Genomic DNA, 14,565 nt, shown 5'->3' with positions numbered 1-14,565 from the left:
GACAAGGAAGAGCGAAAGTTAATTAAATTTCATGGTGCAAGCTTATACATGTTTTTTGCTGTAAAATCTACATATTGTTGTCTCTGTTTTTGAAATAAAATTCAATCTGTCAACTAGCTTATCAAGTTGTTGAGGAAAGAAGACATGAAAGAATAGAGGCAGCCTTATACTCAAATATCAGAATGGCTGCCTCCTATGGTTCAGGATTTATCTATGAAATATCACCTATATCCATGTATTGAAGGAGTCATGAGTATGTTCTATAAAACATGGTCATGAAACCACCTTGATTTGGTTTCCTAAGATAGCAGCATGTTTTATCCTCCCAATTATTCAGTTGAATGGTTCTTTGAAATTCATGAGAACTATGAACAACAAAGACAATCATATATGAAGATAACAATGACTTGGCATTTGTGTTTTTATTTAATACTTCGCTTTTTTATAGAAAAATCCCAGTGCAAATCTTTGGAAAATTAGACCTCCCTCAGATTCGTAGATTATTTTTTCAAATCTTGCAATTCATGCTTTCAGCACATAGATTCCAAATTGATATCAATTGTTGTCGACTAGTTTAAAGAAATGATAAATAAAATTGAAGACCATGAACTTTGGACCTTGAATATGAAAATGTCTGGTCAAATAATGGAAAATAATATTATTTTTTTTTTGAAAAAAAGATGTAGCATATGCTCACCATCCTACCTACCACAAGCAAGTTTATTGCATGTCTTTTTTATTTAACACTTTGTGTTTTTATAGAAAAAGCTCAATGCATTTTTTTGGAAAATTAGGCCTCCATCAAATTCATAGTTTATTTTTTCAAATCTTACAATTTATGCTTTTAGCCCATAGATTCCAAATTGACATCAATTGTTGTCGACTAACATAAAGAAATGATGAATAAACCTAAAGACCATGAGCTTTGTATCTTGGATATGGTCATGCTCGGTTAAATATTGATTTTTTTTTTTGGAAAAAAGATGTAGCGCATGCTAACCATCCTACCTACTACCACAAGTAAGTTTTTTGCATTTCTTTTTTCTAAGTTGAGAATTATGAGAAATGCTTCTTAATATAGCACTTGTTGCCCTAGCTTTGCTATTAATTAACAAGAAATTCACACTAGACGATCAGCAATTAACATAGCATAATGCTGCACTATACTATTTGTCGTGCCGGTCCTGAAATAGCATGTACAGTATTGAATCATCAACATCATGCCGATCATACGTCTAGGTATATGCAACAAAAAATTTACAGAGCAAGATGTTCTACAGATTTGCATTAATTTGCATCAATTTGCTTCGACCAGTATGGACCGACACATACAAAACCCTGGCATGGTATCTCCATGCCACACCTTTCCTCTTTCAACAAAGTGCATGTCGCATGCTCTTCATCTCCACTCTAGCTCCACATTTACCACCAACTATGCTCTTTTTTATTTTCAGCAATTAGAAAACTAAATCACAAGGCACCTTCCCTTCTACAGTATTACATCTTGCGCCCAGAGCAATGAATACGCCCCCTAGAAACTGCAGCAGAAGTAGCGGCAGAACGGGCATGACGAAAAATTATGGAAACCCCATCCCCGACCGAGCGGTCCGACCGACCGAACAGGCATGTGATCCAAGATTACGGTCGTAGGTTTCCTCCCCCCCTCCCCCTCGCACGTGATGGTCGGAGAGGGAGACAAAAATAGAAAGCATTGAATCCCCAGCACCTCAGGTGAGCTCACCTGCCAGCATCCACCGTATAATAAGTAGCGGCAACGGCTATAAAGCTAACGGAAGTATAAAGAAATAGTGCATCGGAATGCGAAGGAGTGGCGTTACGCGGTGAGGGGAGCGTGAAAGCAACTAGACGGGGGAGGGGAGCAAAACCTCCCAAAAAAAAAAAAGAAGAAAAAACCCTCCCAAAGCCCAAAAAACCACCACCCGGCCCTCTGCTTCGCCACCTGCTCTCATCTCATTTTATTGCCTCTTTCTTTGCGACGCGAACGCGAGAAGGAGGGAGGGAGGGAGGGAGGGAGAGAGAGAGAGAGAGAGAGAGAGATTGCGTGTGCTTTTTAGAGAGAGAATGCAGCAGCACCTTATGCAGATGCAGCCGATGATGGCCGCCTACGCCTCGCCGAATCAGATCACCACTGATATCATCCAGCAGGTCCTCTTCGTTTCCACTTTCCATTTCTCTTTTTAGAGGGAAAAAAGTCTCCTCTTTTCTTTTAATCTGTTTGTTGTTTGAATGTTTATCTGGTTTTCTGTTTTGGTTTGTGGCGGTGTTCCGGTTTTGATCGGATTTTTGGGGTGTGATGAGATGTATCTGGTGATGCATTTCAGGTGGGTTGGGTGGTATTGCTTTTAGAGATATATTTTTTTCTTTTGCAGATCATTTTCTTTTTGTTTCTTTTTTTTTTTCTTGTTGATTGTTGATGTTTGGATGTTTAGGAAAAGTTGTTTTTTTTTTGGCTGATTCATTGGCAAATAGGTCGCTTTTTCTTGGGTGCTTGGTTGAGCTTCTCATTGGTGATTCGTGCGATTTTTGGGTACAGGGGGTTCTTTGGTGGTTCATTGTCATACGGGGATGTTTTGTTTTTTTATTTCTTTTTATTTTTTCTGTTTTTCCATTAGTTGCTTTACTCTTTGCGTTTCAGATGAGTTGGTCTGTTTATCGACTGTTTGTAAGCCAATAGCGGATTCTTTGGTTGTTTGGTAGATGTGTGCCCTTTTTCTTGGTTAGATTGCCGATGATTAATCTTTGTTGCCATAATAGAATTTTTTTTTTTTATAAATCGATTAGTGTTATTTTTGCAAAATATCAGCGGGTTTTTGCTGGTGTGGAGAAGGTAGGATTCCTGTTTTTACAAGAAGTGAGTTGTGCTTTCATCTTTCATCTTTCATCTTTCATTCTTTTTTTCTTTGGCATTTTTAGTTCATTCTGCCTGGGATGGTGCATATTGGTTGAGTTCTGTTTCTTTTTGGGTGCCTTTCACTTATCATAGAAGTTTGGCAGTTCATTGGTTGCTTCTTTGCACTGGTGACTTTGAACTCTTTTTTTTTTTAATTTGTCAGTTTTGGAGCTCTTTTCACGAGTGGGCCTACTTCTGGTTGATATTATTTGATTTCTTTTCTGTGCAACTTTCTGTTTTAGTTTTGGTTCTTTTCCTAAATCTTAACTGACTTGCATATCGAAAATATTTTCTTACTGAGCCTATCCATTAGATTTTTGTCACAGCCATCTGAGTGCGACATGATCATCAATGGATCATATAGTCGCCAGTTTGGTTATTTATGAGATTCAGTAGTTATTAGCATCGAATTTATAAGGTACGGTGCATTTTGTTTTTTCTTCCTTTATGGGAATTCTATAAGTCTCACGTGTGGATTGGCGCATTTTGAATCAGTTTGCTCTGCTTCTCAGAGAATATTTTATGTTTCGCTGATGTTTGGCAGTGCACAAAGATATGATGTGCCATCTATTGCTGCAAGAGCTTCTGTTTTGCATTGATTGGCGCTACTATGATGCTCCTATAATCTATATGCCTATCTGGTTTCATTTTTGTTCTTTCGTTAACTTCTAGTTAAGTCTAAACATAAAATGCTTCACTGATCACAATTACCTTTTGCGTCTATTAGTTGTCTTTTCTGAAGTAGCCTGTTCACTTCAGCTCTCTCTCTCTGTGTGAGTGTGTGTTAATGTGGTCTACTTTTCCATTGAGTTCTCTCTTTCTGCATTCTAATGTGATATACTTTTCCTTTGAGTCTCAATCAGGACTTGTTTTTGCTTGGTTCTGTTGCAGTATTTGGATGAGAATAAGCAGTTGATTCTGGCCATTCTTGACAATCAGAACTCAGGGAAAGCTGATGAATGTGCTGAGTAAGTTTGGATCTCTTTGTTATGCAATAGGGGCACATGCAGATAACATTGTTAAAATCAAATCTGACCATCTGAAGTTCTCACCCACAATCAGTTATTTGAAGTATTCAAACCTGCCAAATAGAAAGCTTCGTTAATCCTGAAAGCAAGGTTTTTTTAATTTATAGTTAATTTCTTCTGCTACATACTAGCAATTTCATGGTCTACCGAGACAGATGGAAGTCTTCTAGTTTAGCTTCGACGTTAAATGTTTCCTACAATGATGTTTAAACATTTAAAAACATCCTGTGATATATAAATAGCAATAGATGAGATTTCGATTACCCTGCCGATCTTGATGCGATCTAAGTGAAAAACGTGATGGTTGACATCAGTTTGAAGGCAGATGTTGCAAAGATACTAAGCTATTCAGTAAATCCTGATTTGATTTGCAAGTCGATGACTCAAGGCTGATTTGTAATCATTGCTGTGACAGACACGTAACTTACATATATCCAGTATTTATCATAATGTGATATTAAAGTAACTAAAATTAATATAGCTCGTTTTGAATTGACTTAGATGCTGTCAAAGTTATTCACTTCTGTTCTTCAACAGCTGATTACCTTTTGCGCATAACATGAAATAGTTAGTTAAATTTTGTTTTATGTTTCTACAGTATTTCATAAAGATAAATAGAATAACGAACAATGTAAGCAGACTTTGTGGCTTTTTTTTTCCCCTGGATCATGATCTAGGAGAACAAATATAGAATGAAACAACTTCAGAGAAGTCTCTCTCTGATTTTCGATTGGGGTTAATGAAACTGGATGCATGCTAAGATTTCTCTCACTAAATCTAAATTCTTCCCTTTTTCATCTCTTATTTTTTAATTCTTATGACATTGTCATGTTTCTTTTTTCATCTTTGGAGAACAGTGTACATTACCTAGCTGGAGTTGAAGATACTACATCTTTCTACAGTCCTTTGTAGACAGAGTTGTATCTGAAGCAGTTTTATTCCCAAGGCCGTGCATCAACTTTACATGACATGCTTGTTTTCTTCTTCCATTTCTGCTGGTTGAGTTAAAAAAATGAAATTACCTAGTTATATCCTATATTCTGGTCATCTTTTAATTATTACAAGTGCTTATAATTTTGAAAACAAAACTATGCTCTATACTCCATCTTCTATCCTAGATTAGATATTTTGAAATGTTTCCACTAGATACATGCATGTATATTGTTATTTTGTACTAATAATAAACTTTTTCATTTATTTACTGTTTCAGGAATCAAGCTAAGCTTCAAAGAAATCTGATGTACCTTGCTGCGATTGCAGATAGTCAACCCCAAGTTCCCACCATTGCCCAGGTATAAATCACTGTCGATGTTAAATCATGAATCCTTCTTTTCGTCTTGTCATATAAATCATGAATCAGGAGATTCTTTGGAAGCCTAAGTATGATATTTGGCTTATAATATTTATTTCTTCCAGGAAATGGGTATATATAGTTTTCTAGCATGAGTATCTGAACTACTTTACTTTCATATATAAACTCCTTTTGTAATGTTTGATGCTTTAAAGTTAATTCCTTGCCTAGTACAGCTATGAAGGAAGACATGCTTAGTGATATGCATATCACTAAGGTGTAAAACTATGTTAGTGATATTGTCGAATGTTTTCTTTTGTATACCGTGCCTATCTCCTTTAAATATGCAATTATTATGTATGAAGTTTGCTCTACCAGCACCAAGTATCGAACCAATAGCTTATCGGTGCAGTACCGGTCGGTATGGTGCAACCCTGTACCAACATGGGATGTTGCTAGATGTGAGATACAGTTATACCAAGTTTCGGTACAGTACCGTACTAAACCTCCTTATTGTGCTGATACTTGACCAATATACCTAATACTATGCGGTATGGGTCGGTACATTAAACTTTGTTATATATAAATTCCAATTATGATCTTTGGTGCTTTATATTGTTTGCCTAGTATAATGACAAAGAAAAATGGTTCATCACCAGAATACACTTTTAACTCTATGGGTTTGTGTACTGAATATCTCATACTGTTCACTTTTCATATAACTGTGGCTTTCTTTCTTCCTCATTGTTACTAGCCAGTTCGCATGTTCTTTCTTTATTGAAAAACCTGACGATCCCCATGGACCTAGGCAATAAAGACTACCACATTATCTGAGCAAGCTATAGCGAGTTGACTCACGAGTTCCTAGGTAATCCAATGGAAAGGCGGCAATTCCTTGCTCATTGCTGAAAAATGGATTGGTTGGAAACTATATTTGGTATTGCATGCCATTGCCACCTTGTAAATTGACATCGTACCTACCTTTTGCTATTGGTGCAAAGATAACCATTAGTTCTTGTAAATAGGTAAACAGCAATGAAGATGAAATACTGATGTACAACTGGAGGCCACGTTATCGAGTGACAATATACACTTGGAGCAAAGTAATGAAAGAAAGTGTAAACATAAACTGGACAAATCAAATGCATGGATATGACACTGTCAGCTGTCTACAAAGTTGATGTAAGTGCACTCCATGCCTTATGTGGTGTTTAGAAAAAGTATGCATAAGTGAATCCCACAAATGTCTTGAAGGAGAACTCCTTTTATGATGTTGCCTAATCTTGGGATGCATACTTCAGTGGCAATTGCTTGTTGACAAATATTGGTTCATTAGCATCAACCATATGCCAAGGTTGAACAAAGGGCATGGCTTCCCTCCAATGAAATGAGCCTATTGTTCCCCTGGATATATTTTGCTTGGGGACTTCTGTAGTTGCTAGGGGGCTCATGGTGCTTCAAGAGGTGTGCAGGGGTGAGAGGGATCAGGGTATGTGAAAGATGGAAGATATGGAGGATAAAATTTACTACACCCATTCATACAATGTTATAACCATATGCATCTCATTATAACTGCACCTGAAGTAGATAAGTAGTGTTTAAGCTCAGTTTTTCAGAATTAGACTGTTGGAAGAGAATTTGTTAAAGAGTTGAAACTTGTATTTTTTGATTGTAACCATCTTAATTATGCAAAATCTGCTTTCGGCCCATCACTGTATATACATACATGTTATATGTGTGTGTAGATATTGAGGGGTCATGGAAGAAATTTGAGATGGAGAAATGTTATGCTCACACCTAAAAACTGTTCTCAAAAACTTTTTTGGAAAGAAACGCCATATTCTGACTGCTGGGAGGCACCAGTATGTGATGCTTCTGGGAGTTCCAATATCTGGATTCACAGTTTTCCATGATAGCATTTTTAAATTTTGAGAATTTGATACAATATCCAAGTCAGTTTTGGCCCGTAGGACCTCAACATCCACAAAAAATAAAAGTGACCTGATGATCGTATATCTAATGTTTATTGTCTTCTTTCCTACAGTTTCCTCCGAATGCTGTGATGCAATCAGGCCCTCGGTATATGCAGCACCAGCAAGCCCAGCAGATGACACCCCAATCTCTCATGGCTGCTCGGTCCGCCATGCTGTATGCTCAGTCACCAATGTCTGCATTGCAGCAACAGCAGCAAGCAGCACTGCATAGCCAGCTTGGAATGAGCTCTGGAGGGAACAGCGGGTACAACATGCTTCATGGCGAGACCAGCATTGGAGGTAATGGGACACTGGCTGCTGGTGTATTTCCTGACTTTGGCCGCAGCAGTGGATCTGCAAAGCAGGAAGTGGGGAATGCATTGCCTACCGAAGGACATGGTGGCAACTCAGGTGGCCAAAGCGGGGATGCCACTGAGCCTCTGTACCTGAAGGGATCGGAAGAGGAAGGGAACTAGTTGGTTTCCGTGGTGGAAGTAGTTGAGAGTTTTAAACTCCACAGGAAGGTTGCGGACTTAACAGGCAAAATTTTCATGTTGGTTGGAACAATCTGGATGATTGGCATGTCATCCTGATCTTGGTAGTGGTGCATGTTAATGTTGATGAGGACCATGAACCTGTCTTTCAGACTTTCTTTAGTGTGAGATGCACTAAGCATTAGATTTGTAAATTTGTAGGCTGAGGGATCATAGCTATTGCTTTGGCTATTGAACCTTTTGTTAAAGTAGGGTACTGTGGTGATCTCATTAATCCATGTTGCTTTGCTTTGCTTTGGCTATTGCTTTGTGGTATGCTCACTGTCATGCATGGAGAAATGACAGGCAACCTCCTTTGGGGATGCTCTTCTGTGAAAATATTTCCTCTTCGCATGGTACTTATTGCTATTAACCAGTTGATCTGTAATCATTGAAGAAACAATCTGATGCAATATGTATATGCTTACTGTGGAGCCATTATTGTACTGTGCACAGCTTATTAACTTAAATGTTCAAGGAGCACCAGGGGAAGCTTTTTGGGGTGAGAGGATAGCTAAGTGACGGGTATCAGAAAATTTTCTAGGTACAAGAGTAGCACTTCGATGGAAATATGGCTATCATCAGCAACCTGATCGGCGGTAGCTGATGCTTATAGTATCCATCACCAAAATGAGAAATGTGACCTTAAGAAGTCGGAACAGAAATCAGGGAATATTTTGTTTTGGTGAAGTTTTTGGATAATAATTTCTGAAATGTTTGCTAATGCTTTTATACCAATCCTCTGGTGACTACATTTATCTGAACCTGACATGCTGTAATTGATTTGTGTTATTATACTTTCATGCAGTTAGTTATGTGGGAGAATGGTCTATCTCATTAACTTGCTTACAGAAAAGGGGTGTAGTCGGTGCACCTTGCAAAATCTGGTAGCTCGGCGTGTAGTTTGAGCTGTTTATGATTTAGAAGGTCTCATTCTTACAGTAATTTGTGTTGTACTCAATGCAGAGTCAAGCTATCAGTTCTCAGGTCAATTTCAGAGTCTGGAGTTTGGTATTGCGTGAAGCTGAATGTTCACGTTCTTTTTTCGTATTAATCAAATAAACAATTAAATGATCTCTGAATCATTTTCATGTTTAAAGTTATGATCATAAAACTTTCCTCTTCCATATTCTGATATATTTCATTATTTTGTTTTTTTAATGCACAATGGTGTGTGTGCAGTGTGCGCCTGTGTGGAGGCCTGGTGGTTTTCTTTACTGGTCCACATCAGCCTTTTATATGGGAAGCTGTTGATGTTAACAATTGATGGAAATTTAATAAAAGTTTCAAATAATATAAGATTTTTTTTATTAATTTTTTTTTTAATCTGTGATGGAAATGTAAATTAGTGGGTTAGTATGTGTTGTAGAAGGTATAAAAATACATATAGAATATCGAAAGGTGGGCATTTAGTGAAAGCTTATGAAAAAAGGATTGCAGTCTGCTCATAGAATTCTGGCTCGTGGAAGTTGGAACTCTGCAGACATTTGTAACTCTGATATATGAAGTCTACAGAAAGAGTGTATTTGGATTTTGACCTAGCTAGCAGATGTTGGATCCATTAGTTATGATTACCTATTACTTGCATACATTATTAGGACCTTTTTGTTCCCTTTTTTTTAAAAAAAAGAAAGTTTTGATCATATAATAATGTGTCAAAGTCTGTATTGTTCATCAGGAATCTTAAATGCCAAAAGGGAGATAAATTTTTAATTTTTTGCTGGTTTCATTGAGGAAGATGAAGAATACAATGTATCATTGTCTTCGATGATAGCATATATTCCTCTTTTCTTCTTCTTCCTTTTCTCCCCTTTCTCCATCTTCTAAAGTTTATAGCTCCAGGATTAGGGCTCCCTTAGGTCACTGGAGTTATGGACCATGCAAGCTCATTATAATTCTTTATTGCTCACACTTTAATCTCTAATTGAGAAGGAAAAAAAAATCTTCTTGACTGCTTGGATTTCTCCTTTTCCCTGTGCTAAATCATGATTTTGCCTGTCTTTATTGCGTGCTAAAGTGTTCTAAAACATCCTGTGCGTTCTTCGGATGAAATTACTTTATGTGACCATCCATATACTTTAAAACTTTTATTGGGTTTTTTTTCGAGGGGCTTCTATGTGCTTTATGTTGTTTTCTCTAGAATTTTCTTTTAGAATATTACATTTTTGTTCATTGCCTGCAGTGCATTTCTGGTCTATTTCTAACCTATGCATTTCTCTTTTCAAGTTTAATGAAAAGATTCAGTATTTCTGATCATTGATTTAATTGTTTGTTTATCCACTTCATTTATTTTGGTTAAAAGTTTTTTCTAGTAGATATTTTTTTTAGTTTTTGGAGGAGCCAAAAAATTATTTTAAAATTTTTACCAAACACCTTAAAATCATCCAAAAAAGCTTCTATCCCTTTAATCTAGAATTTTAAAATTCTAGATTAGAAAAAACACTAGCTCTTAGTGCAGCAACATCTGCATATGCTACAGATAGGAATTTCAATATAAAGTAACTCAAATTGCCTCAAAAAATGAAAAAAACAAAATAATGCAGCCTGTTCTTTCAAACCAAAACAAGTTATTGCTGATTCCAGTAAAAGGTAAAGCAAAATTTATTGTTGAAATCATAGGTTTATTTATGAGATCAAGAACGAAAATGGAGTTAACTTTATTGAATTTCATGGAAGAAGATTAGACAAAGATTTCTCTGAATCCTTCAAGCCATAGGTGAACCTTCTCCCACCAGCATGCATTAAGCTTTTATGCGTACCACAAACGAACCTGTCAATCAGTCAGAAACCATAGCACATTAGATTCAGATAATGTATGCTTATCGCCTATCAGTAACACTCTAGAAAATGGACTACAGGGTATGCCTATGATCAACATTCCAGAAAAAGGGATACTGCACTATGCTTATCATCAACATCTAGATAATAGAACTTTACAAGAGTCAATCAGCTGCCCACCAGCAAATACCCTATTCACAGATATATACCTGACCTTCCCAGCTTTGAAGAGGCCTGCACCTGTTGGTGCTCATCAAACCATATCTTTGAGGGAAAAATTGGTTGCTTATTGAGCTATGCTCTGTGAAATCACCCTAAGTGTGAACAAGGCAGGCCAGCTAATCTACTCAAGAATCTTTTGTTTAGCCAACACTTTAGTAGGCTTTATTGACAAGTTCAATGAAGCAACAAGCTAGAATGAAAAAATTCTACTAGTCCCAAATGCCAAAACAGAGGTGTAATTACTCTCACATGCAGGCAGGTTGGATATGTCAGCAGAAACAGCACATGGAATTCCCAGGCTGGAGAGGGCCCCCCTTATAATTCCACATGGGAAATAGAGATGCATGCTTGTGTCTTGAGCTGCTTTATTATCAGGGGTTGGTGCAGAAGGGTCATGCTGGGATGCATCCATCTTATTGGGCAATGAATTGATTGGTATGCGTGTAAGCCAACGGAACCGATTATCCTGAAGCACAAACGTACCCTGCAAGATGATAAAATACAATCATGCATATCCTTGAAAACACAAGCACATAAAATATATCTTTGAGGCTTAACAATCTGCTTGTTGGGATTACTCGGTGATTAGTCCTCAGGTTATCAATCTGCTTATTGAATAGCTCTGACCAAAAATCTTTGCAGATGAACTTGATTGCCTCTAGATGATCACCAAACCGTGGGCGCTCTGTTGTATATCTGGTAAGAAAAAAGGGGATAGGAAAGAATGTAACAGTCTCAAGCATAAAAAAGGATATGATCACCAGAGGACGAAGAACTGGATTCTCCAGTTCTTATACAGACTAAAGTAAATATGAATTGTAAGAGCTAGCCTTACATATTTAATTGGACTCAAAGGATCAAATTTATATTAAATTTGTTAAGCATCAGATAGTTACCCCAACCATAATCAAATGACTTACTCAAATTCAGCGGACTGGGTTCTAGCATAATTGGACTAAGGACTGCACCCAAGTTTAGTTCAACCAAGGTCAGAGGGCTAACCCTGGTTACAATATTTAATGGACTCCAAGAAATAAGTCCATGTTCAGTTTCATAAGGGTCAGAGGGCTAGCCTATTCGGATTGTTTGATTGGACTCGGAGTGCTTGGCCCAACTTTAATTGACCAGGGCCAAAGGACTAACTGTGGTTGTATCTTGTATGTTTAACTGAGCCTGAAACTTAATTCAGATTCAATGATACAAGGGTTGAAGGGACCAAGATTAGAGGACCGAGCATACTTACGTGATTGGATCTGGAGGAATGAATTTGATCCTAATTCAGTCAGGCTCAAAGGACCAAACTATATTTGGGAGATGGTCAGCTGGTCACATTCTAGGGCTTAAGAAATTGAGTTGTAATCATTACAAGAGTGTTTAAGTTCTAAGAATTAGACTCATGTTAATTAGCTTAGAGGAGTAAGCCAGGTGAATCTGACTAGTAAATAAACTTAGAAAGCTGAACTCACCTACAATAGACTTACAGGGCTAAGTTCAAATATATTAATTTGATTATCAGAATTGTCCACTTATCTTTTTTGAGAAACATAAGATTAGTTTTGTTAAAGAAAGATTAAGTCCATTAATCTTGAACCTGACGAGGTAAGTCCGTATGTATCTTGAAGGAAAATGCTGTGTCCTCAAAAAGGTTACCGTAGAAAGCTATAAACCCTGGTTTTTCTAGGGAACCACCATAAACCAAATGGGCATTTTGATCCCCAAAATCAACACTCCAACCCCCAGCTATTGCACCAAAATACCCTTTCGTTGGACATTTTGGGGTAAATGTTGCAGCATCCTTTTCAAATTATGAAGCACCAAAGGCCGAACTCATGTTTGTCAGAACCATGAACTTGAGCCAACATTTTGGACCTACAGGGACGGGCCCAAATCATCCTTGTAGGCATAGAAAACTTGGCACAAACTAATGTTCTGTGCCTATAGAGTTGGGCCTATTGTCATATAGTTACATCTGAATTCAAAAACAAGGTTCATAGGTTTGAACTGTTCATTCTAGAAACCAACTGAATTTAGGTTTAAGCTCAAGAGGCTTAAATCAAACAACTTCTAGTTTTAAAAGTTCAACGAGCTGTATTCTTTGCTTTGAAGGTATTTTAATTTCAGGAAGGTTGAGTCCCATCATCAATTTTGATTTCCAAAGATGACAGCTTTTTTAAATGAGGCATATTAAAGAGCTTAGCTCCAAACTCCAGCCTTTAGAAGGATCAGACCCAAGCTGAGTTTATAGGGAGTAAGCCTCTTTAGTAAGATTCAATCTTACGTGCATAAAGCCAAGCCCCACGCCTAAGTCTTGGAGAATGAAGGCTCTCATGTTGGGCGTCCATTTTACAAAAACTAGAATTTTGTAGATTCATTCATGAATTAAATTTTCCTTTCAAACATCGAGGCTTGTAGTTTTGAGGCAGTCCATTTTCGTGGGATCAAGTCCTCCTTTATTGTTGCAGAGCTTATAAGGCTTTTTGCTCCAGCGCCCCCTATCAATTAGAATTCTCTCTAATTAACAGAATTTAAGGAAACTAAACCTCTGTTTTATCATCTGGGCTGAAAAACCTCCATTCTAAACTTGAGACATAAGAGATCCTCATCCACTCCAAACTTGGAAGTCTCCACAAAACAAAGAGGGGATTAGTATCTTCATCATAAGGAGGTCTTTTCCAGAACCTAGACGAAGGCTTAACTATTAGAATCTGGTCCTCAGTCACAAGCCTAGCTGAACGTAGAATCCATGCTACAAACACAAGCACCAATTATTATCATATGCTATTAGCATTTAATATCTAAAGACAAGCCATTGCCGCGTCCTCATCTCAAGAATGTCCACAACTAAAATCCACACTATCTAATATCTTCCACTTGGCTGCTCCATAAAATTTATTCTTCTTGGGGAGAATAAGATATGCAAACACAAACATTTCTAAAACTTTATCTTCCTAAAACGTGATGCCCGCACAAGCAAATTTAACATAGAATTAGAAATAGAATTTAGAAAGGAAAAGGAGGAGGAGAGGAAAAGGTAGGGTGGTAAGCGTACCTCTCGGAGAGCTGGAGGCCGACCTGGTAGCCAATGGCCTCGATCCGGCGGGCGGCGAGGTCGGGCTTCGTGGCGTAGAAGCGGGTGGAGTACGCGGACACCATCTCCAAGATCATGCCTTCCATGCAGGTCTCAGCCACCTCCCTCCCCATCTCCACCGTCCGTTTCCGGCGGAACAATGCACTGCTCTAGGAGGGAAAAAAAAATCCAAGATAAAAATATATATATATAGAATATAATTACCCACCTTATTTAGGATTAGGGCGGCGGATACCTGAGAGGGCGTCGGACGCAACTCGATCGCCGTTCGTCGGAGAAGGGTGCCGGCGGGTTGGGGTGACGGCGAGCGAAGGAAGACGAAAGGGACAGGGAAGGAGGGGATCAAGAAGGGCGTAACACCAGACAAGGCTTACTCCTATTTTCAGATAGCAACATCTCACTGTCGGCTTAGCTGAGCTCTTAGGGGACACAAACGGGGTGCACCAGATAAAAGCAAGGGTGTGCTTAGATCAGGAAAAAAATCTAATCGGAAGTCAGTTACATCTAGTCGGCGAGGTACTTAAAATGGAATTATAGGTAGAATGTTGCTCTTTTCCTCTTCCGCTAAGCTTTCAACTTACTGCTTAGATTTTGCTGGCTGCCCTGACACTAGATGTTCCATAAAATTTTGCACCTTTCTTGGAGAAGCATTACTTGCTTGGAAACATAGCACTGGTTCAAAATCCGCTACCGAAGCCGAATTAGATCGATGCCAATTGCTTGTAGTGAAATTATTTGGCT

At 38.0% G+C, this 14,565-nt stretch overlaps 2 protein-coding genes across 3 annotated transcripts; one reads left to right on the top strand and one right to left on the bottom strand.

Annotated features, from left to right (window-relative positions):
• The first annotated feature begins 1,891 nt into the window (after nucleotides 1–1,891).
• Nucleotides 1,892–7,993, top strand: AN3 (SSXT family protein). The gene is made up of 4 exons (XM_008795814.3): nucleotides 1,892–2,166; nucleotides 3,803–3,879; nucleotides 5,150–5,231; nucleotides 7,275–7,993. The coding sequence occupies exons 1-4, from the start codon at nucleotides 2,083–2,085 to the stop codon at nucleotides 7,677–7,679; spliced, it is 648 nt and encodes a 215-aa protein (XP_008794036.1). The 5' UTR covers nucleotides 1,892–2,082; the 3' UTR covers nucleotides 7,680–7,993.
• A 2,333-nt stretch (nucleotides 7,994–10,326) lies between these two features.
• Nucleotides 10,327–14,326, bottom strand: LOC103710179 (uncharacterized). Of its 2 annotated transcripts, none has more exons than XM_008795815.5 (5): nucleotides 14,060–14,326; nucleotides 13,786–13,973; nucleotides 11,315–11,432; nucleotides 10,986–11,220; nucleotides 10,327–10,506 (listed from the first exon to the last, which is right to left on the bottom strand). In XM_008795815.5, exons 2-5 carry the CDS (start codon nucleotides 13,935–13,937, stop codon nucleotides 10,478–10,480), a joined length of 534 nt encoding a protein of 177 aa, XP_008794037.2. In that variant the 5' UTR covers nucleotides 13,938–13,973; nucleotides 14,060–14,326; the 3' UTR covers nucleotides 10,327–10,477. The 2 variants fall into 2 exon arrangements, with proteins under 2 accessions (XP_008794037.2, XP_008794039.2); XM_008795817.5 differs by having other exon boundaries at nucleotides 13,786–13,968.
• Between the last annotated feature and the right edge of the window lie 239 nt (nucleotides 14,327–14,565).

This window comes from Phoenix dactylifera, chromosome 1, assembly GCF_051530095.1.
Source record: "Phoenix dactylifera cultivar Ajwa chromosome 1, Ajwa_hap1_PhDact_Kaust_v1.1, whole genome shotgun sequence".
Taxonomy (NCBI): Eukaryota; Viridiplantae; Streptophyta; class Magnoliopsida; order Arecales; family Arecaceae; genus Phoenix; species Phoenix dactylifera.
Note: the sequence above shows the minus strand (reverse complement) of the source record. Positions and strands in the feature narration are given on the sequence as shown.

Coding starts and splice junctions, on each gene's coding strand:
- LOC103710179 (XM_008795815.5), bottom strand. CDS start 13,937: ATGGGGAGGGAGGTGGCTGAGACCTGCATGGAAGGCATGATCTTGGAG. Junction 11,433..13,785: donor GGCCTCCAGCTCTCCGAGAG/GTACGCTTACCA, acceptor TTTTCTTACCAG/ATATACAACAGAGCGCCCAC. Junction 10,507..10,985: donor CATATCCAACCTGCCTGCAT/GTGAGAGTAATT, acceptor ACTGATTGACAG/GTTCGTTTGTGGTACGCATA.
- AN3 (XM_008795814.3), top strand. CDS start 2,083: ATGCAGCAGCACCTTATGCAGATGCAGCCGATGATGGCCGCCTACGCC. Junction 2,167..3,802: donor CCACTGATATCATCCAGCAG/GTCCTCTTCGTT, acceptor GTTCTGTTGCAG/TATTTGGATGAGAATAAGCA. Junction 3,880..5,149: donor AAAGCTGATGAATGTGCTGA/GTAAGTTTGGAT, acceptor TTACTGTTTCAG/GAATCAAGCTAAGCTTCAAA.